This window comes from Schistocerca americana, chromosome 3, assembly GCF_021461395.2.
Source record: "Schistocerca americana isolate TAMUIC-IGC-003095 chromosome 3, iqSchAmer2.1, whole genome shotgun sequence".
NCBI classification, from domain to species: domain Eukaryota; kingdom Metazoa; phylum Arthropoda; class Insecta; order Orthoptera; family Acrididae; genus Schistocerca; species Schistocerca americana.
Genome location: NC_060121.1, coordinates 629,592,681 through 629,616,426, shown reverse-complemented (window position 1 = coordinate 629,616,426; position 23,746 = coordinate 629,592,681). Strand labels below are relative to the sequence as shown.

The 23,746-nt window shown below is 40.5% G+C and overlaps 1 protein-coding gene across 3 annotated transcripts in view; it reads right to left on the bottom strand.

The window, feature by feature from the left end:
* LOC124605604 (uncharacterized protein C2orf42) overlaps window positions 1-23,746 on the bottom strand; it is a 223,069-nt gene that overhangs the window by 37,971 nt on the left and 161,352 nt on the right. For all 3 annotated transcript variants that reach the window (XM_047137398.1, XM_047137399.1, XM_047137400.1), the window contains one exon: window positions 14,160-14,290. In XM_047137398.1, the coding sequence (XP_046993354.1) occupies window positions 14,160-14,290 (131 nt within the window). The remainder of the gene's footprint in view (window positions 1-14,159; window positions 14,291-23,746) is intronic.

Here is a 23,746-nt window from a genome sequence, read left to right as displayed (position 1 = left end):
TTCTATAAACAATATAAAAAACTTAGGACTGATGATGATGGAGGAGGAGGAGGAGGAGAGGGGAGGAGGAAGAGAGGAAGGAGAAAGAAGGAAACACGAATATGGATTGATTAAGTTTGAACAACAGAATATACTTAAATAACAAAAAGACATAATACACTTAAATCAGCTAAATTAAGAAAAGGGGAAGTTAGAGATGCACTCAGAGACTGAGTAATTAAAGAAGTGAGACAACAGAATACAATATAGAATATATATGGGGAGGGGAGGCAAATGGAAATTTGTAAAATTTTAAATAAGCATGAAACCAGGTCTCTTAATTAGTAACAAATATTTCCCCCTTCAGAGCAAGAGAACAAAAAGTAAAACTGATGTACACTGTTAAAGGGTTGAAGGAGAAGGAGATTCTTCACTTAATGACACAGATGGACAAATGAAATTAAAATACAGTAGGCTCCAACATAAATACTAACTCACTCTGGTGCAAGATAAGCTGGCTTACCATTGGTTTGTATGAACAACTACAGAAAGATCTCAGATGAAGAAAGAGTCAATAATGTGTGTTTAAATGGGAGGGACTAACACCTCTAGTTCCAATACACTGTTTTTATTTGTTTATGCCTCTGTATTGACTAATCAAGCACTTTTCACTTTTCCTTTTTCTCTCATTGGCATTGGCACCATTAGAGATGAGGCAGTAGCTTGGGATGAACACGAACAAGGAAGAAATTTAACTATGGGTTTTTTTTAATGCTCTATCCTAATATTGATCTTAGTTATTGCGGGAAAGTACAGTAAACTTAAATCAGGAGGTCCTGACTGGTATTTGAACCCTGCTGTTCTGTATTGACTACCGTATTTACTCGAATCTAAGCCGCACTTTTTTTCCGGTTTTCGTAAACCAAAAAGCCGCCTGCGGCTTAGAATCGAGTGCAAAGCAAGTGGAAGTTCTGAAAAATGTTGGTAGGTGCCACCACAACTAACTTCTGCTGTCAAATATATGTAGTGCTACACAGGCATGCTTCGTAGGCACAAAGATAAATACTGGCGCCAAAACCTCCGCGTCAGTAAATAAATTAAAAAAAAAAAGGTGGAAGACGAGCTTTTTTTCCTCCGCCCCGAGTTTCGACCACTGCATTTTCATACATTATCCAACGAAGTAAATACAAATTCCGTATTGTTCATCTTCGAATGTAGCAGAATTTCAATGCACTACGAAAATCCGACATGCAAGACTGTTTGGGATGTTTGTCAATATGGCCAACTCTACTTTCTGAATTTTTTCCTCACCATAAGAATAATACGAATATAAACATTTTGCCATGTATTCTTTCGTGTTTGCTGCTATCTCATTTAAATCCTGCCTGCCTAATAAACTACGAAACTAGAGTGAGACAACAGCAAACGCGGAAGAATATACGTATCGTGTCATGTTTATATTCGTATTATTCTTATGCTTAATAGTGATACAGTCAGAAATGAAGCATGGCAACTGACTAGATTTTTAATTCTAAGATGACTAATTTCTGTGCAGAATTTGATGTGCTAAAGAACCGGCCGCAAAGATTTTCAAACGGAGAAAAATTTTCGCCTAACTCTCGTTCAGAACATGTTCTTATCATACGCAGTCTATTATTTGGTTCTTGTTGATCATTATCAAAGAAAGCAGCAGTGTAAGTAACAACAAATAGCAGTCTCTTGCCATTGTTTCGCTAGTGAGACGATTACTTTCTCTTTTTTTTGAATTGTAAGCCGCAGTAGCGCGCACAAAAGCAAGCTATGCCGCGAGCGGCGACAGGCCGTAAACACGCACTATCAGAATGCGACAAACAATGCGTGACACAGAACAGTAATGCATTTTCATCTTAGAGTGACGCAAACACCTATAACAAAGAAAACAGCACTTATCAGATCAAAGCAAAATAAGCAATCGATTCAAACCAGACGAAGCACGCGAAAAAGGAAGGGTACTCGTATAAATACGGACGGAGCGCCTGATGCATAGCAATGGCTACCTGGTAAAGCTTAACTGCTAAGCTTACGACTCGAACCAAACTACTGTAGCTGTATCGTCATTCATTCGACCTAAATTGTGTCTCATTATTACAATGGACCAACTTTGTTTCGATTTGGGGGTGCGGCCTAAAACTTTACTCTCCCCTTGAATTTCGAGTCTCAAATTTCCGGTGCAGCTTAGATTCGGGAATTTTTTTTTTTTCCTTATTTTGAGTCTCATTTTTCAGGTGCGGCTTAGATTCGAGTAAATACGGTAATCAAGCACTTTTCACTTTTCCTTTTTCTCTTATTGGCATCGGCTTCATTAGAGATGGAGCCCAATACTGATCTTGGTTATTGTGGAAAAGTACAGTAAACTTAAGTCAGTATGTCCTGACTGGTATTTGAACCCTGCTGCTCAAGAATCCAAGTCCCATACTTTGTCATTGTGTCTCCTCACTCAATTATATTGCAAGAGGTGGTTCGAAATCAATAGTAAGCTGTGAATATAAAAGTGACAGTATCAGCTGATAGGACTTGAGGAAATATTAAAGACAAATAATTTAGTCCAAGATCTTCCAATGCTTTCCTATCAGGTACAAGTGCCTCCAGGTGCCCATCAGCTTGCCCATAAGCATGTACAGGTGTGTGTACGCTATCCACCACGCAGCCATATTGCTGACATTCTGTGCATGGGTGAGCCACTTGGCCACCCCTCCCCATGCGCACTAGGCCAGTGCAGTCAATCACATACGCTACAGCCCAATTGCACAACTAGCTGCACATCAGGTGTTTGCCCTTCACGGCCCACATGAGCTCATGGGAACCTCGCTGTCTGCGGGCACCTGGCTGCCTGCCGGTGGCACTCAAATTGGAACAGCTTGATTTACACAATACCGATAACTGTCAAAATGAGATAAGCAAAGAAAGGAGCATCCAGGATAGACCATACTGAAATTAAGTGCAGCAGTAGCAATTATAATGTCTCAATCCTAAAAAAAGCAATCAGAAACTACATTATTTGTACTCTAGCAGCATATTGTAAAATGTCACTACTTTTTTTTTTGTATTCATTTTATCAGGTCATAGCAAACAGAATCATGAATTGTTGCTCGTAAGATTCATGAATCTCCCAAGTAATGTTTGAGGGTTAGTTTTGAACTGAGACATCGCTTGCCAAGGACTCATTCTAGTAAAATAATACAAGGAATTTATGATGTCGAGGGGTCACATATTGGAGAAATTATTTACCAAGTCTCTATATTGTACAGTAAACTAATGTGTGTCAAAGCACTTGCCCTTGCTTGGGCCCAGCACGAATTTTGGCAACAGCTTTACTTCCTTTCACAGAAGGCAGCACATCCTTGAGACATGTTGTTAAGACTTGAGTCATTTCTAGTTGAGCTTCAGAGGCAGTAATTTGTTTGTGGCAGTTTTGACAATATATCTGGGTAATTATAGCAATTGCACAGCAAAAAGTGGGCTACTTATCATGTGAGATATAACTCCAGACGCTTAAAAGTTTAAAGAAATTCCTGTATTATACTACCCAGGAATTCTGAGGTAAGAACTGAGCGGTTGTGTTCTCTCGAATTTGAGGTACTTTGACCCTGTAATTTGTCAAGGAATTCTGAAAGCTGCATTGTGAGAGATCCTTTTAACCTGTAACAAACTTTTACAGTTAACAGACAATTGCAGTGTGGGACATTTACTGAAATTCTGTGATCGCATTTATGGTCAGGATTTGCAATAGTCAAGACGTGGCAGAATATGCAAAAGTGTTCGAGTTAAGTCAACATAAATGTATATATTTTTGGATATAGTTCTCTTCCTGAAAACTTTTATTTCCGGTGATGTATACAAAATGGGTGGCTTTAACTTGTGTGAGCTTTACACTGAGTTTGGAATGATGTCTCTCAGTATCACTTTCAGACAAAAATCTGCTCACTGGGTGGAAAATGTGAAACTGGGTGGAAAATGTGAAACAGACAGCCACAGAAAAAAATATCCAACTTCCCAGCTGCAGTAACACTGCACATTAAATAATTAAGCAGTAAAAAAATAAGCACCTGAAGAATGCTACGATTAATATGTTTCTTGATCCTCATAACCTATCATATCATATAAAAGTAATACTTATATATCTAAAAACAAAGATGATGTGACTTACCAAACGAAAGTGCTGGCAGGTCGATAGACATACAAACAAACACAAACATACACACAAAATTCAAGCTTTCGCAACCAACTGTTGCTTCATCAGGAAAGAGGGAAGGAGAGGGAAAGACAAAAGGATGTGGGTTTTAAGGGAGAGGGTAAGGAGTCATTCCAATCCCGGGAGCGGAAAGACTTACCTTAGGAGGAAAAAAGGACAGGTATACACTCGCACACACACCCATATCCAACCGCACATACACAGACACAAGCAGACATTTGTAAAGGCAAAGAGTTTCGGCAGAGATGTCAGTCGAAGCAGAAGTACAGAGGCAAAGATGTTGTTGAAAGACAGGTGAGGTATGAGCCGCGGCAACTTGAAATTAGCGGAGGTTGAGGCCTGGCGGATAACGAGAAGCGAGGATATACTGAAGGGCAAGTTCCCATCTCCGGAGTTCTGACAGGTTGATGTTAGTGGGAAGTGTCCAGATAACCCGGACGGTGTAACACTGTGCCAAGATGTGCTGGCCGTGCACCAAGGCATGTTTAGCCACAGGGTGATCCTCATTACCAACAAACACTGTCTGCCTGTGTCCATTCACGCGAATGGACTGTTTGTTGCTGGTCATTCCCACATAGAAAGCTTCACAGTGTAGGCAGGTCAGTTGGTAAATCACGTGGGTGCTTTCACACATGGCTCTGCCTTTGATTGTGTACACCTTTCGGGTTACAGGACTGGAGTAGGTGGTGGTGGGAGGGTGCATGGGACAGGTTTTACACCGGGGGCAGTTACAAGGGTAGGAGCCAGAGGGTAGGGAAGGTGGTTTGGGGATTTCATAGGGATGAACTAAGAGGTTACGAAGGTTAGGTGGATGGCGGAAAGACACTCTTGGTGGAGTGGGGAGGATTTCATGAAGGATGGATCTCATTTCAGGGCAGGATTTGAGGAAGTCATATCCCTGCTGGAGAGCCACATTCAGAGTCTGATCCAGTCCCGGAAAGTATCCTGTCACAAGTGGGGCAAGTTTGTGGTTCTTCTGTGGGAGGTTCTAGGCTTGAGGGGATGAGGAAGTGGCTCTGGTTATTTGCTTCTGTACCAGGTCGGGAGGGTAGGATGCGAAAGCTGTTTTCAGATTGTTGGTGTAATGTTTCAGGGATTCCAGACTGGAGCAGATTCATTTGCCACGAAGACCTAGGCTGTAGGGAAGGGACCGTTTGATGTGGAATGGGTGGCAGCTGTCATAATGGAGGTACTGTTGCTTGTTGGTGGGTTTGATGTGGACGGACGTGTGAAGCTGGCCATTGGACAGATGGAGGTCAACGTCAAGGAAAGTGGCATGGGATTTGGAGTAGGACCAGGTGAATCTGCTGCAACCAAAGGAGTTGAGGTTGGAGAGGAAGTTCTGCTGTTCTTCTTCACTGTGAGTCTAGATCATGAAGATGTCATCAATGAATCTATACCAAACTTTGGGTTGGCAGCCCTGGGTAACCAAGAAAGCTTCCTCTAAGCGACCCATGAATAGGTTGGCGTACGAGGGGGCCATCCTGGTACCCATGGCTGTTCCCTTTAATTTTTGGTATGTCTGGCCTTCAAAAGTGAAGAAGTTGTGGGCCAGGATGAAGCTGGCTAAGGTAATGAGGAAAGAGGTTTTAGGTAGGGTGGCAGGTGATCGGCATGAAAGGAAGTGCTCCATCGCAGCGAGGCCCTGGATGTGCTGAATATTTGTGTGTAAGGAAGTGGCATCAATGGTTATAAGGATGGTTTCCAGGGGTAACAGATTGGGTAAGGATTCCAGGCGTTCGAGAAAGTGGTTGGTGTCTTTGATGAAGGATGGGAGACTGCATGTAATGAGTTGAAGGTGTTGATCTACGTAGGCAGAGGTACGTTCTGTGGGGGCTTGGTAACTAGCTACAATGGGGCGGCCGGGATGATTGGGTTTGTGAATTTTAGAAAGAAGGTAGAAGGTAGGGGTGCGGGGTGTCGGTGGGGTCAGGAGGTTGATGGAGTCAGGTGAAAGGTTTTGTAGGGGGCCTAAGGTTCTGAGGATTCCTTGAAGCTCCGCCTGGACATCAGGAATGGGATTACCTTGGCAAACTTTGTATGTGGTGTTGTCTGAAAGCTGACGCAGACCCTCAGCCACATACTCCCGATGATCAAGTACCACGGTCGTGGAACCCTTGTCCGCCGGAAGAATGACGATGGATCGGTCAGCCTTCAGATCACGGATAGCCTGGGCTTCAGCAGTGGTGATGTTGGGAGTAGGATTAAGGTTTTATTAAGAAGGATTGAGAGGTAAGGCTGGAAGTCAGAAATTCCTGGAAGGTTTGGAGAGGGTGATTTTGAGGAAGAGGAGGTGGGGCCCGCTGTGACGGAGGACGGAACTGGTCCAGGCAGGGTTCAATTTGGATAGTGTCTTAGGGATTTGGATCATTAGAAGTAGGGTTAGGATCATTTTTCTTCGTGGCAATGTGATATTTCCAGCAGAGAGTACGATTGTAGGACAGTAAATCTTTGGCAAGGGCTGTTTGGTTGAATCTGGGAGTGGGGCTGAAGGTGAGGCCTTTGGATAGGACAGAGGTTTCGGATTGGGAGAGAGGTTTGGAGGAAAGGTTAACTACTGAATTAGGGTGTTGTGGTTCCAGATTGCGTTGATGGAAATTTTGAGATTTTGGAGGGAGTGGAGCTGGAAGTGGGAGATTGAGTAGATGGGAGAGACTGGGTTTGTGTGCAATGAGAGGAGGTTGAGGTTTGTTGGAAAGGTTGTGAAGGGTGAGTGAGTTGCCTTCCCGGAGGTGGGAAACCAGGAGATTGGATAGTTTTTTGAGGTGGAGGGTGTCATGCTGTTCTAATTTGCGGTTGGCCTGTAGGAGGATGCTCTGAACAGCCGGTGTGGATGTGAGAGAGGAAAGACTGAGGACTTTTATTAAGGATAGGAGTTGACGGGTGTGTTCATTGGCTGAGTTGATGTGTAGGTGAAGGATTAGGTGGGTGAGGGCAATGGATTGTTCAGTTTGGAATTGGTATAGGGACTGATGGAAAGATGGGTTGCAGCCAGAGATGGGAACTTTAAGTGTGAGGCCTTTGAGGGTAATGCCAAATGTCAGACAAACCTGAGAAAATAAAATATGGGAGCGTAACCTGGCTAGGGTGAAGGCATGTTTGCGGAGGGAATGTAAATAAAACTTAATGGGGTCATTGTGGGGGTGTTGTGAGGGTGACATGGTATTAGAAGGTGGAAAGTGTAACATGAGGCTGAAGTGAAAATGAAAATAAAAATATATGGGGAGAGATAAAGGTGAACTAGAAAGCAACTGGAGAACTGGTGTGAAAAAAGGCGAAAAAGTGTTGGTTAAAGTTGGGCTATGTTGATCCTGTGGTGAACTTGGGTTGGTAGACAACGATGTGCACAAAGGTTAGGTGGTTGTGTTGCCGCCAAAACACGTTAAAGGGTGGAGAAATTCAGGAAAATTTAAAAAAAACTGCGTGTAAATGTATTAAAAGGAGTGGTTTTGTGGTGGCAGATTATGATAATGAGGCTAACAATTGTCTGATGAAGAAATAATGATGTTAAAACCTGTGGAAAGCGGCTAAAAATGATCAGTGATGTTGGAAAAACAGAAATGGAAATAAAGCGAAAGTTATTAGAACCAGCCGAAATGGTAGTTTAATAGTTGAAAGGAACTGTTTGTGAACTAGAAACAGTGGATTTTATAGCAGCAGTAGTGTTAAAAAAAAAAAAAAAAAAAAAAAAAAAAAAAAAAAAAAATTGGTTATGGTTTGGAAGTGGGTTACGTATTATTGAGTATATATAGGCGGGATAAAATTGTATAGTAGATTACGGTAAAATGGAGAAGGTGAATACAAAGTGAAACTAATGGCAAAAACAGAGAGAGAAAATAAGACAACAGAAAAGATTTCGAAATGCAACAGTGACAATAACAAACGTAATTGTTGGGTTCAAATTAATGATATGGATATAATAGAGGGAAACATTCCACGTGGGAAAAATATATCTAAAAACAAAGATGATGTGACTTACCAAACGAAAGTGCTGGCAGGTCAATAGACATACAAACTAAAACAAATATGCACACAAAATTCAAGCTCTCGCAACCAACGGTTGCTTCATCAGGAAAGAGGGAAGGAGAGGGAAAGACGAAAGGATGTGGGTTTTAAGGGATAGGGTAAGGAGTCATTCCAATCCCGGGAGTGGAAAGACTTACCTCAGGAGGAAAAAAGGACAGGTATACACTCGCACACACACCCATATCCAACCACACATACACAGACACAAGCAGACATTTGTAAAGGCAAAGAGTTTCGGCAGAGATGTCAGTCGAGGCAGAAGTACAGAGGCAAAGATGTTGTTGAAAGACAGGTGAGGTATGAGCCGCGGCAACTTGAAATTAGCGGAGGTTGAGGCCTGGCGGATAACGAGAAGCGAGGATATACTGAAGGGCAAGTTCCCATCTCCGGAGTTCTGACAGGTTGATGTTAGTGGGAAGTGTCCAGATAACCCGGACGGTGTAACACTGTGCCAAGATGTGCTGGCCGTGCACCAAGGCATGTTTAGCCACAGGGTGATCCTCATTACCAACAAACACTGTCTGCCTGTGTCCATTCATGCGAATGGACTGTTTGTTGCTGGTCATTCCCACATAGAAAGCTTCACAGTGTAGGCAGGTCAGTTGGTAAATCACGTGGGTGCTTTCACACATGGCTCTGCCTTTGATTGTGTACACCTTTCGGGTTACAGGACTGGAGTAGGTGGTGGTGGGAGGGTGCATGGGACAGGTTTTACACCGGGGGCAGTTACAAGGGTAGGAGCCAGAGGGTAGGGAAGGTGGTTTGGGGATTTCATAGGGATGAACTAAGAGGTTACGAAGGTTAGGTGGATGGCGGAAAGACACTCTTGGTGGAGTGGGGAGGATTTCATGAAGGATGGATCTCATTTCAGGGCAGGATTTGAGGAAGTCGTATCCCTGCTGGAGAGCCACATTCAGAGTCTGATCCAGTCCCGGAAAGTATCCTGTCACAAGTGGGGCAAGTTTGTGGTTCTTCTGTGGGAGGTTCTAGGCTTGAGGGGATGAGGAAGTGGCTCTGGTTATTTGCTTCTGTACCAGGTCGGGAGGGTAGGATGCGAAAGCTGTTTTCAGATTGTTGGTGTAATGTTTCAGGGATTCCAGACTGGAGCAGATTCATTTGCCACGAAGACCTAGGCTGTAGGGAAGGGACCGTTTGATGTGGAATGGGTGGCAGCTGTCATAATGGAGGTACTGTTGCTTGTTGGTGGGTTTGATGTGGACGGACGTGTGAAGCTGGCCATTGGACAGATGGAGGTCAACGTCAAGGAAAGTGGCATGGGATTTGGAGTAGGACCAGGTGAATCTGCTGCAACCAAAGGAGTTGAGGTTGGAGAGGAAGTTCTGCTGTTCTTCTTCACTGTGAGTCCAGATCATGAAGATGTCATCAATGAATCTATACCAAACTTTGGGTTGGCAGCCCTGGGTAACCAAGAAAGCTTCCTCTAAGCGACACATGAATAGGTTGGCGTACGAGGGGGCCATCCTGGTACCCATGGCTGTTCCCTTTAATTGTTGGTATGTCTGGCCTTCAAAAATGAAGAAGTTGTGGGCCAGGATGAAGCTGGCTAAGGTAATGAGGAATGTACTATCTTCCTATGTTGAATTTGCTCATATTTTTGTTTTCATGTTTTAATTTAATATGATTTAGTAAGTCCTGCAATGGTCTTTCTGGCACCATTGAAGCATTTGCCTTAAACAGTCTAGGAAAACTATGGGCAATCTATATGGGATAGCTGGATGAGAATTTGATTCCCTTTCCTTTTGAATGAGATCCTAGTGCCTTAATCACTCTGGCATCTCACTAACGTTATTTACACAATACTTTGGGAACAGACTAATTAGGTTTTATATCCTGTCAATGATGAAGTAATTAAGAGACACAATGCAATTTCCAACTGGAAAAGCAAGGGATAAGAAAATAGTCAAAGCCCTCTCAAAGAAACGATTCCAATATACGTAATGTGAGACAAGTATGCTAAACACCACACCAAGTTGATCAGTTCAAGGTTTCAGAATGGAGTGAAATGAGACAGTGATTCATCCTCTCTGCTCCTACAGTTTTCCTCTTGACGGTGAGCAACAATCTCCACCAGATGAAGCCATTCATGTATATGCAAGGGTTTCCTTAGTTTTTTACTTAAGATACATAATGTTTACACTACTGCATAGTGTGACATGCTGCTAAATGGTCAGAAGGCTAAAGTCTTGGCTTTTGTATGCATATATTTTCTTTCCACATGGCGTTCCATTGCATATGCCTGTACTAAATATTTTAACAGGTTTAGTTGTTTTTTCCTTTTGTCCTTCCTTGCACACTATAAAAATGTTTACTACAGACATTTCAAGCAGCCAGAAAAATAGTTTTCATCACAGGTGCAGTGACTTTCTGACAATGCCACACGCAGCTCTGCCCAAAACACCCATTCTTTTTGTATATGTTGTGATTACTGTAGGTGTTTCAGTCGTTACATGTCCACACCATTTCCTCTGCTACACCTGTTCCTGGATAACACTGCATCATGTTCTTAACATCAGTATCTGTACCTCATCCTGCCATGCTTGTATCTGTACTACGATATATATGTGAATAATCTATGCAGTTGAATAACCCTTGCATCCCAATTTTAAGGAAAAATACTGGCTTTAATTTGTATTTTATTTGTAAAAAAATATTCTAACGTAATGGTCCCATTCATCATCCCTAGCAAAAGAATCACTGTTGTCATCATCATCTTGCCATACATCGTTGTCCTTGGTTCTGTCCAGTGAGTTCATGATACCACATTTTTTGAAGAATTTATCGACTAGTGGTTGTAGAATTAGATCCCATGCACTTTTCACCTACTGACAAATCTAGAACACTTTGTGCCAACTTGTGGTTTTCATCAGCTATCCATTGCACATGTTGCTGTTTAAATACAGCTTTGAATGGTTGATCTACACACTCATCTATTGGTTGCAGGTCAGAAGTTAGGCCTCCAGCAATAATGACCAAGCCAGTTTTCCTTTCACTTCCTCAGCTGTGTGTCCACGGAAGCTGTGCAGGAGCAATATGTTACTTAAATTCAGTAGTGCACCAGGCTGATATTGCCAAACATGCATAATCCAGTCAACCACAAGATCATTGTCCATCCACCATTTCTGATTTGCTCGCACTAAGATGCCTTTCAGTGATGTTTTTGGAATAGCTTTCCTTTTTAAATATCACGTACGGTGATAGTTTTTGTCCATCGCCAGTTACACACACCACTCCACACCTTTGCTTCTCATTGTCACCAGTTCATATCGCGATGCTGGATTCCCCTTTCCTGTTCACGGTGTTGTCAACCATCATCTCAAAAAGGACTGGCATTTACTCTTGTTACCAATTTGGGGTAATATATAGGAATGTCTTTGGTGGAAATTTGTCATGTAGCAATGAAAATGCATTACCTTTTGCTCGTAATCTCCTGGAAGCCATAGAGTACTGGTAGTTTTCCTTCAGAAGCCCAATCCATTTCGACTGAAAGATCTTAACCCTTTAACTGCTCTGGACGTGTTAACGTGCGTGCTTTGCACCTGTCCCTGTGTGCTCTGAAAGTGTTTATGCATAGACATGTTCAGAGTACCAGACAGAGGGACCAGTGGCGCGCGTAAACACGTTCAGAGCACACAGGGACAGGTACAAAGGCACATGCGTTAACGCGTCCAGAGCAGTTAAAGGGTTAATAGCCAGCCCATGCTAGCTTTGAAACTGGTGATGCTTAGTTCTTTGGTTAAAGCCAATGTGATGAGTTGGCACATTTCACAAGTTATCATTCATCCATACCGTCACTTCTCGTCTACATAATCATAGGGTCTTTTTTCGAGATCTGGGTACTTCACTTTCTGGCTCCGAAATACCCAGTGATTACCATTCGTTTCTTGAAGCCACTTTTTGTTTTTCCACCAGTACTGAATACAAACCTCACACACATGATGAGTGATAAGAACTTGCCACCATACTTAGCAATTTTGTATGTGGTTAATACTTAAATTCTAACATGTTACTGATGCGTTACAGACTGAGGTCACAATAATGTTACACTACAACATGATCTATTGTTGTAGGCAGAGCTGTACCAACGTTATTAAAATCAATCTGCATAACCCAGTTTTTTGTCCTGAAATTGGAGAAAAAATATGCGTGGATTATTCGCGTTATAAGGTATATCATTTTCAAGGATACCATGTGCATAATTTTATTTCACTATTGTTTTATTTCATATCTTCTCTGGTATGCCAGCCCTACTTCTTTGTACAGTTCTTATCAAGCAGATCCTTTTCTTCTGCAATTCCTCTTCCAAAACGATACTTGTGTAAAAACAATCCGCGCATGTATGGAAACATATGCCATAATAATTCTGCCACATTTCTTCAAACATATGGTGTATGATTTGTGTCATGAATGGAAACTCTGGTTTTTTTGATTGAACATTTGGAAGATGATGTGTTGTATGAAAAGTACTGTGCTAATCATTTAAAGTGAGATCAGAAGGCAGTGTAATATCTTTCAACAATTTTCTGTTCAAGTATAGCACAAAATTTTGTTCTTTGGTCACATGACTGTCAGTATCTAATGGCAGGTTCATATACAATATTCAAAGGCTGTGTATGGTTCTAGGACATGAAAAGAGATGAGTAATCCAGTTAAAAATTCGAAAAGTACTATTTCACAATGGACTTTGGATTTATAGCCATTTTGAGAACCAGTCCCAGAAATGTATTCAGTTCCTTTATAATCATGTTTCGTCTGTCAATATACACAGAATATTTCTTTAATAAACAATCAGCAAACTTTTATGAAGCATATCAGTTGATTTGTTTTGTCATTTTCTGCAGAAATTGCCATAAAAGCAAATGTGAAAACCGCAATGGTGTTTTCTATTATGGGGTACTCATTAATGTGAGTGTTATTTCTTTGAACAGTAAATTTTGACGCTGTAATGATATTCTCACTGCCACACATTTTTTCCGAACCACCTGTACCCTGTTAGTCATAATTTTCTTCATTGCTTTTACAACTCAAGTCATGGTTTACCATTATCACTTATTCCAATGTTAATTTCTTCACTCTGGATCACCTATTCATAGGTTGACTCATCACTTGCACTTTTTCTGTCATTATGGAGCCTGCCCTGATGGATGGGTGATCTCAAAACACTACCACATAGTAATAAAATTACTCTCTCTCTGCCTGTGTGTGTGTGTGTGTGTGTGTGTGTGTGTGTGTGTGTGTGTCACATAGCGGTATTACTGATAACAGTGGTGAAAGAAAGGTCCATAAGGTGACTCAACACCCCTGAGGTGCCCGTTTCATGTAACAAAGATTTTAGCTGTGTAAGTTACAGGGTGAAACAGAATGGGCCATATGACTGGAAAATCATGATGTGTTACTGGGTGGGATGGTAGTAAGTTCCTATGGGACCAAACTGCTGAGGTCATCGGTCCCTAGGCTTACACACTACTTAATCTAACTTAAACTAACTTATGCTAATGACAACACCGACACCCATGCCCGAGGGAGGACTCGAACCACCAACAGGGGAAGCCGTACGAACCATGGCAAGGCGCATCAGACAGCACGGCTACCCTGTGCAGCACTGGGTGGGATGTATATGATCACAAAGGGTTAAAACACAGGAGTCACATTGAGGAGCAGTTCAGTTCAAATCTAGATAGTGATGTTTTGTGATTTTTGAAAGTTGTTTAAGGTAGATGTTGGAATAGTTCCTTTGATAAAACAACAGCTGCTTCATTTAGTGACATGTTGATCGAACACTGTACTCCTAACCTTCCTTCTTTTTCTTTTGAAAGTTAAGGAATTAGGAAATTGGGCTTGTTATTTACTTGTAGCCCTAGTAACAAATAGTAGTTAACAAAATTTATTTATGAAAAATACTTGCCTGTGGTATATGAAAAACAAGTGGATCTGGTCTTCCATCAAATTGGAAATGCATTGTTTGATTTATCCTTTCTGTCACTGATGCCAACCATTGAGTGAATGAGAAGCTTGTTGTTGTTTCATCAATATGATCTGTAACACAACAAGAGCCCCAACAAAATGATAACAAAATCAACACGTTCAAATTTGTCTTTCATGACTAACTAGTTCTTCAAAGACATTATTCAGTCAATGATTTGCTATTTTATGTCAGCATTTTATATCTTGTCCTGTAGCCTGGCCTAAAGTGCAGTTAGGACACAAAATATCAATTCATTAGATGACTCACCTGGTAATTCTGTGTGCCTTTCGTGGGCGTCAGTTTACCAAATGAGTCGTCTTAAAATATCTCACAGCTTCTACCTGCCTGCTTTTCACATGCAGTTCCTAAACTCAAATCATTACTCATTTCTGAGACTTCCTGAAACAAATTGCGCCTGGGCACCAGTAAACCAGGCCTATCACCAGTATACAAACAAGCACCAGTATAGTAATACTGTAGAAAGTCTTGCATATAGCTAAGTGCAACTGAAGATGTCCTCAATGAAAAAAAATATGTATTCATCAAATCAAGGGCACCTGTACAATAGTTTGTAGTGTGGCTGAGGGTGGGGGGATGGAGGGGGGTCAGGGCTAGACCAAGAGGTATGGAGTATTTTTAATACTTGGGAAGACGAATGGCAACTTGTAAGTAGACATAAAGCAGTTCCAGTTGTGACCCTATTCAAATTCTGTGTAATACAAACTTCTAAATAAAATTCTTGAAAGAAAAACACATGACTACCCTAAGAAGTGGGGTCTGGAGGGCTACGCATGCATGCATGCACACACATGCACACACACACACACACACACACACACACACACACACACACACACACACACACACACACACACCATTAAATTTGGCTTCAGAAGATATGTAAAAGACATCCTAGGATGAAGGGCAATGGTGGGGATGGGAAGGTGGTACAAAGTAGTATAAGAAAACAACAAGAGAACTAGGAGGAAGGGAAAGAGAAATAGGAGTTGGAGGAAAGATAAGTGGTAGTTGGGGAAAAGAGAATTAGTAAATAGGGAGATGAACAATGGCAGAGGGGAAGCAGAGCAAGGATAGAGAGGAGCAAAGAAATACCAGTGACAAGCAGGGAAAGAAGGTCAAAGGGAGAGATGAGCTGAAGACAACTGCGAGAGAGGACAAATAAGGTATGGGACACAGCAGGAGAAAAACAATGGGAGGGGGAGGGGTACTACATCAGCATAGACACAGGGATTAGCAATCACGATATCACCACAATGACAATGGTTGCTCAAGATAATAAATCCATTAACATGGATAGGAGAGTATGTTTTATGGTGGAAAGAGTACATTAGGAGTTTCTTGCATCCTGTTTAGAGAATGAATGTATCTATGTACGTAATTTAGTTCTTGTACAATGAATGTAATGGAATTATGGACAAAGTTTAAAAAGACTGTAATTTGCGCTCTGGAGAAGTATGTGTCAAATAAGTGGTTTAAAGATGGAAAAACTCACCCTACTTCAGTAACAAAATTCAGAAAATGCTGAGGAGGCAGAGAATGTTACACTCTCAGTTTGACAAGGAATGTGGACATGTTAACAGGTAAATGTTATTAGACATTTCTATGTCTATAAAATGATCAAGGCACGAAGTATACAGCAACTTCCACTGTCATACTTTAGTGACATATATTGCCAAGAACCTGAGAAAATATTTGTCCAACATAAAATAACTAAGCGGGACTCAGGATGCTATCCAGTCACTCATCGACCTGTTTGGTGTTATAATATAAGACAGCAAAAGGAAGGCTAAATTTCTAAGTTTCATGTTTAAGAAATCGTTCACAAAGAAGTACCATCCAAACACACTGTTGTTTGATCATCACATACAGTCCTGTATGGAGGACATAACAACACTAGTCAACAGGCATTTTGCATCTGGGAGATGATGCATCAACTAGTATGTATTTTGGTGTGTAGAATCCGAATATACCTTTCAAAATGTTCTAGCATGCACCATTTTTGAGATTTTAAAGGTTTTTTATTTTTCATATTCATATTTCACTTTTTTCTATTCTTCTGTTTTGATGTTTCATTGTTTGTTTTTGATTTGCACAGGAGAGCTAGAAGATCTACAAATCGTCAGTTGGCGTGGTAATCCAGTGCAGTGAAAGAGATCCTCAATGAGTGTTTCCTGTGAAAGATAGTGCAAACCTTTTGTGTTTAAAACTTACACTAAGAAAAATGGCAACTAATAAATCACACTGCTGTCTACACCACCCCGACAACTTTTGTTATGTGTGTGGGAATGTGGGAAATTCACTCCAAAAGTCCAGAGAAAATCAATCACTGATATGGTTAAGAAGTCATATAAATCATATTTTGATTTTCCTGTTGGTGTCAAGATAAAAATTTTGCACCTCATATTGCCTGCATAACCTGTACTACAACCATAACCGAGTGGTTGGAAGGAAAATGCTGAGCCATGCCATTTGCTGCTCCGATGTTGTGGTGTGAGTCTAATGACCATTATTCAGACAGTTACTACTGTCTTACAAATATTTCAGGACATTCAAGCAAAACTAGACATAAAATAAAGTATCCAAATGTATCTTCAGTGCATTTGCCTGTGCCCCATGATGAGATGTTGCCTGTTGCTGTCGTTAACTTGAAAGCTACGGAACCAGACACCATGTCAAGTGAATCAGAAAGTATTGAGCATACAGAAGAATACTGCCCTCAATATTATGACACTTCACCTCAGCTCTTTAATCAAAAGGAATTGAACGATTTGGTTAACAATCTAAAAATTTCGAAACAGCAAGCTGAACTCCTGGGGTCGAGACTGCAACTACGGAACCTTCTACCTCTAGGGACAAAACTTTCCTGTTTCAGATCAAGAGATACTTCCTTCGCTCAGTATTTCGATATGCAGAATTCATTGTGTGTATGTAGAGATGTCAATGGTCTGATGATGCAGCTAGGTGTACAACCTAATCCACAGGAGTGGCGACTATTTATTGTCTCCAGTAAAACCAGCTTGACAGCAGTACTACTGCATAATGGCAATGCATTTCCATTGGTAACTTTGACTTACGCAGTAGACATAAAAGAAACTTACGAAACCACGGCTTTGCGGCTAGAGGCAATCAAATATAAGGATAATGAATGGCAGCTTTGCTGTGATTTAAAAGCTGTTGCACCCCTTACAGGTTTACAGGTCGGATTCACGAAATACTGCTGCTTTTTGTGCCTTTGGGATGGCCGTGACACCAGGAACCACTATACAGTCAAGTAATGGCCTATAAGGAAGTCATATGTTCCTGGAAACATAAATGTGAACAATAACCCATTGGTTGAGCACAATAAAATCATTTTTCCTCCCATTCACATCAAGTTGGGTCTTATCAAGAACTTTGTAAAAGCTCTGGATAAAGAAGGTGAGGCCTTCAATCACTTAAAAGAAACGTTTCCCAAATTAAGTGAGGTAAAGCTGAAAGAGGGTATATTTGTTGGACGACAAATAAGAAAATTTCTGAGAGATCCAACGTTTGATACCAAACTCACAGATATCCAATTATCTGATATGGTCTTCTTTTAAAGCAATTGTGAAGGGTCTTTTTGGATAACAGAAAAGACAAAAACTATGTTACCATTGTGAATGATTTGTTGGACAACTATAAGAACATGGGAAGTAGAATGTCACTTAAAATTCACTTTTTACATTATCACCTTGATTTTTGCCAGAAAATTTGGGAGCCGTAAGCGATGCGCGTGGTGAACGCTTTCACCAAGAACACTGTTACCAAGGATTTTTCAAAAACCAAAGACGATTAAGGGTGAAAATATCTTCTGAACTAATTTGGACCTTTTATTGGCACCATGCCCATATATACATACAAAATAGTAGTGATTTCAAATGTTCTGAATGTGTATTTTTGTTTGACTTAATTGTATCAATTTTTGATATTACCATTTTTTAATTTGCTGTGTATCTAGGAAATGTGGTGTAATAGAGAAAAACCGATTTTACCAGTGTATTCAGCATCCCAAAATTAGGTAAATCCACCCATTTACAAACCAGATGCAGAAAAAAGGTTAAATTTGTTAACTAGTGTAATAGGCATCCCTGGCACACAGAATTAACTGAAAGAGTTGAAAACAAATAAAGTTGCTGTATCCTGGTGGAGTCTCAATTCAGTTTTACAGAGAGTAATCTATAGCATTGGCCTCTTACTTAGCTTTCTTCCATTGTGAATCTCTCACTTAGCAAGAAGTTCCAAGTGACTGAAAAAATGTGCAGTTGACTCTATACATGAGAAGGATAAAAGAATGGGTCCATAAAATTACAGATGATTATCCTAAACTCAAGTCTGCTGCAGTAAATCCTGAGCATATTCTACATACGAATATAATAAACTTCCTTGAGGCAGAAAAGATTCTGTCTACAAATTACCAGGATTTAAAAGTATTGCTCATTAGAAACTGAGTTTGCCTTTTTCTCACATGATATCCTGTGAACCACAGATAACGGGCAACAGGCAGATTCCACAATCCTGGATCTACAGAAAGCTTTTCATATGATGCCCTACAGTAGACAGTTAACAAACGTCCAAGAATACAGAATAGGTTTCCAGATATGTGAGAGGATCAAAGAGTTTTTAAGTGTACATAGTCCTCAACAGCAAGTGTTCATCAGAAACCTGGGTACTGTCGGGATTGACACATAAGAGTGAACAGCAGTTTGCAACTGTTTGCTGATGATGCTGTAATATATGGGAAAGTATCACTGTTAAGTGATTTATAATGACACAGGATGATTTAGACACAATTTCTATTTGGTGTAATGAATGGCAGCTTGCTCTAAATGCAGAAAAACATAAGCCAATGCAAATGAATTGGAGGAAAAAAATCATGTAATGTTTGAATACACTATTAATGGTGTTGTGATTGATACAGTCCCATTGATTGAATGTCTATGCATAATGTTGCAAACCAAATATGAAATGTAATGAGGATGTAAGGATGGTAGTAGGGAAGGTGAATGGTCAATTTTGGTTTATTAGGAGAATTTAAGGAAAGTGGTGCTCATCTATAAAGGAGACCACATATAGAAAACTTGCATGATCCATTCATGGAATCTTCACCACTCAGATTAAATGAATATCGAAGCTATTTACAGGCTTACAGTTAGATTTATTACCAACAGGTTCAGTCAACACATGAGTATTATGGAGATGATTTGTGAACTCAAATGGGAATACCCAGAGATACTATTGAGAAAGCTTAGAGATGCAGAATTTGCAGCTTACTGAAGAATGATTCAACTGCAGCAAGTGTACACTTCATGTAAGGAGTGCATAGACAAGATAAGAGAAACTGCCGGTCATATGGAGGCATATGGACACCCTCACTCTATTTGCAAGCAGAACAGGAAAGGAAGTAACTAGTAGTGGTACAAGATACCCTCTTCCATGCACCACAGGGTGGACAGTGTAGTATGTACTTAGACGTAGAAGTGGAATAGGGGAGAGGAATAAGAGCTCAGACAGAGCTCTACAGGGCATGTGACAGCATAGCTAAGTTCACGAGGGACAGGGTAATAAGTGGTAGGAACTAGGAAATCAGTGGGAGAGAAGCAAGAAAAGACAAACAGCAACCAAGGAGAAATAGCAAAATTTGAGATAGTAAATAAACCATGATAGGTAGTAGGACATCAAAGAAAATGTGAAAAATATACAGAGAAACTTATAAATAATTAAATGGAAAAGAAAAGGGAGATGTACGAGATCAACATGAGAAAGGAGCGGAATAGGAGAAGGAAAGGAAGACAGGAATGCTGAAACAGGCAGAAAAGTGCAAAGGGGATAGAACAGTTGGAGAACAGGTTCTGGTGGATATGATATACATTATGTGATCAGAAGTATTCAGACACCCCCAAAAACATACATTTTTTATATTAGGTGCATTGTGCTGCCACCTACTGTGAGGTATTCCATAACAGCAGCCGCAGTAGTCATTAGACATCGTGAGAGAGCAGAATGGGGGGCCTCCGTGGAACTCACGGACTTCAAACACAGTTAGGTAATTGGGTGTCACTTGTATCATACGTCTGTACATGAGATTTCCACACTCCTAAACATCCCTAGGTCCACTGTTTCCAATTTGACAGTGAAGTGGAAACATGAAGGGGCTCGTACAGCACAAAAGTGTACAGGCCGACCTCTTCTGTTGACTGACAGAGTCAGCCGACAGCTGAAGAGGTGTTATGTGTAATAGGCAGATATCTATCCCTTCCATCACACAGGAATTCCGAACTGCATCAGGATTCACTGCAAGTAATAAGGCAGTTAGGTGGGAGGTGAGAAAACTTGGATTTCACAGTCAACTGGCTGCTTATAAGCCACACATCATGTTGGTTAATGCCAAACGATGCCTCGCTTGGTGTAAGGAGTGTAAACATTGGGTGACTGAACAGTGGAAAAAAATTGTGTGGAATGACAAATCATGGTATACAATGTGGCAATCTGATGGCAGGGTGTGGGTATGGCGAATGCCCGGTGAACTTCATCTGCCAGTGTATGTAGTGCCAACAGTAAAATTCGGACGCGGTGGTGTTATGGTGTGGTTGTGTTTTTCATGGAGAGGGCTTGTACCCCTTGTTGTTTTGCATGGCACTATCACAGCACAGGTCTCCATTGATGTTTTAAGCACCTTCTTGCTTCCCACTGTTAAAGAGTAATTTGGGGATGGCGTTTGCATCTTTCAACATGATCGAACACCTGTTCATAATGCATGGCCTGAGGCAGAGTGCTTACACGACAATAACATCCTTGTAATGGACTGGCCTGCACAGAGTCCTGACCTGAGTCCTATAGAACACCTTTGGGATGTTTTGGAATGCCTGCTTCGTGCCAGACCTCACCGAACAACATTGATACCTATCCTCAGTGCAGCACTCCACGAAGAATGGGCTGCCATTGCCCAAGAAACCTTCCAGCACCTGATTTAACATATGCTTGTGAGAGTGAAACTGTCATCTAGACTACATGTGCGCCAACACCATATTGAATTCCAGCATTACCGATTGAGGGTGCCACGAACTTGTAAGTCATTTTCAGCCAGGTGTCTGGGTCCTTTTGATCACATAGTGTAGATAATTGATATTATTATTATTATTATTATTATTATTATTATCATCATCATCATCACAAAAATGAAATTTGTCAATCACATCCAGAGGAAGATGGGCACCAGGGTACAGAAGTTGAAACTTAGTTTGAGAAACAAGAAACTTTCTGATGATAAAACCAAAAAGGGAGAAGCTGCCAGACAAAATTATTGACAAATTAGAATGGAATAACCATTATGAATAACACAGGTGATTTGTTCAGAATGACACAGAAATTATGGACTACATTCTTCCATAAACTGTCAACAAATGACAAACCCAAACATCAACTTTTCCCTCATGGCCCAGATTCATGGTGCAAGTATCACAATACTCAGTACTGAAGCACTTCATACAGCCACAAACATTCCACCCCAGCAGCAGTCATGCAAGATATAAAACCCATTTACAGAGACCTGACACATCCAGATTTATTGAAGTTTCTACATGAGCAGACTCAGAATCCAAATAAGCCTTTCAACAATCTCATAAGGACTCAGTACCAAAAAATGTTTTTGTTGGTAGGAAGACACTAAAATGGGGAGGGGGTTCTGTGATGCAGTTACTGCTTTTAATTACGACATAGGATGATTGTGCTACAATGTATGGGAATTAATCCTGAAGTAAATCGGACCGTAGAACTTCAACAGATGGGCAAGATTTGCATTCAAAGCAAAGTATGCAGCAAAAATGGCTACTGAAGTGACCAGAAGGGAGGAAAAAATACAGTAATTTTTAGTCATTTCAAACTTTATTAACTGTTTCTGAAAATCTATATTTTCAGTTACATTTTTCCCTAAACCTCAGGAACCACTCGGAGTAGAGTATTCAAATTTTCAGAGAATTGCAACATACATGCACTGAGTCTACTCAAGTAAAATAAAATATAATGTTAAGAGTAATTAAAATTATTTTAAAGAAAACAAAAAAAATACAAAACTTTAACCACATATTTTTAAAAATTGTATTTCACAAACCAGTGGCTGATATGCTATGATTTTAGTTCAGTACAGACAGAGCATAATGTGTAATGTCCTGTAAAAGTTTCATGTCCATTGTTACATTGGCTTCTAGAATACAGGGAAGCCAAGTAACAAAATTTAATATTGACATTATAGGGTATTCCAATTCCCCCTACAAAAATGCAGTAGTTGGTAAAGATCCCTAATGGCCTCATCACTCACAAACAACACTTGGAAGTCACTCAAAGAATGTGAAAGAACTGCTTTGATGAACAGAGAGATAATGACCTGTTTCAAACCCAGAGAGTAGACGATGCAGTTATTTTGCACTGTCACCATTTTTTTAAACTTTAATTTTTACTGGCAAGGTATCTCTGCAGAACGAATAATGTTAAATATTTTTAAAACAATTTCAACACATCATTTGTAGGACACTAGTAACAGAAATTTTTTATTTACTTTTTATGTGGCAAAATAAAAATCTGCTAGAAAGGAGGACACATATGAAAAGATTTTTTCTCGTATGTAGAATTTCATAAAAAGTATCTGATAATAAGAAATAAATTTGGTCAAAAGAATCTATAAGAGTTTTTATGCAAACATTGAGAAGAAACAAATACACATTATAAAGGGGAAAAAAATGGTGGTTTCCTCTCTTAATTATAGAAAAATTATACGTATGGTACACAGTCAATGATGACTGCCCTTAGATTTTTCTGACTTTAGGTTTCTCTGTCCACTAACTTTGTTCCACACAGATGAGTACCTCACTTAACTGGGTCTGACCCGCAAGACATCTTTCAACTATTTAATGATGTAATCATGAGACCAACAACAACATAATTAACAGACAATCTAGAACGCGTGGAATGACACACTTCTTCAGTTGTCTGTGAACCTCTCTTCTGACCTTTTAGTTGCTTAAAAGAAGTTTCATAAGCTGCCTGACATTCTATTTCTGTTACCTATCAAATCTATAATATCTACAATATTAGGAAAAGGATGAAACGTTAATCACCGTAATAATGAAACAATGAGTTGCTGACAGGCACAATTAAAAGACTGTTACACATTTAGCTTTTGGCCAATGTCTTCTCCAGGAAAGAAAACGCACACACTTCACACAAGCAGGGACATCTCTCGCACACATGACTGCTATCTCTGGCAACTCCAACTAGAACAAAACTGTCAAGTTGAACAAAAGTAGCAATTTGAAACGGGGCATGGAAGGGGTAAGGGTGGAGGGAGAGAAGAACATTATTTGGCAGAATGTGCAAGGATTAAATGGCAGCAAGATAAAACTGCCAGGCACAGCATCAGGAGACTATGATGCAGTGAGGTAGAGGGGAAGGGGAAGGAGAGGAGTAGAGAAAGATGGGTGGGTGCATTGGCAGTG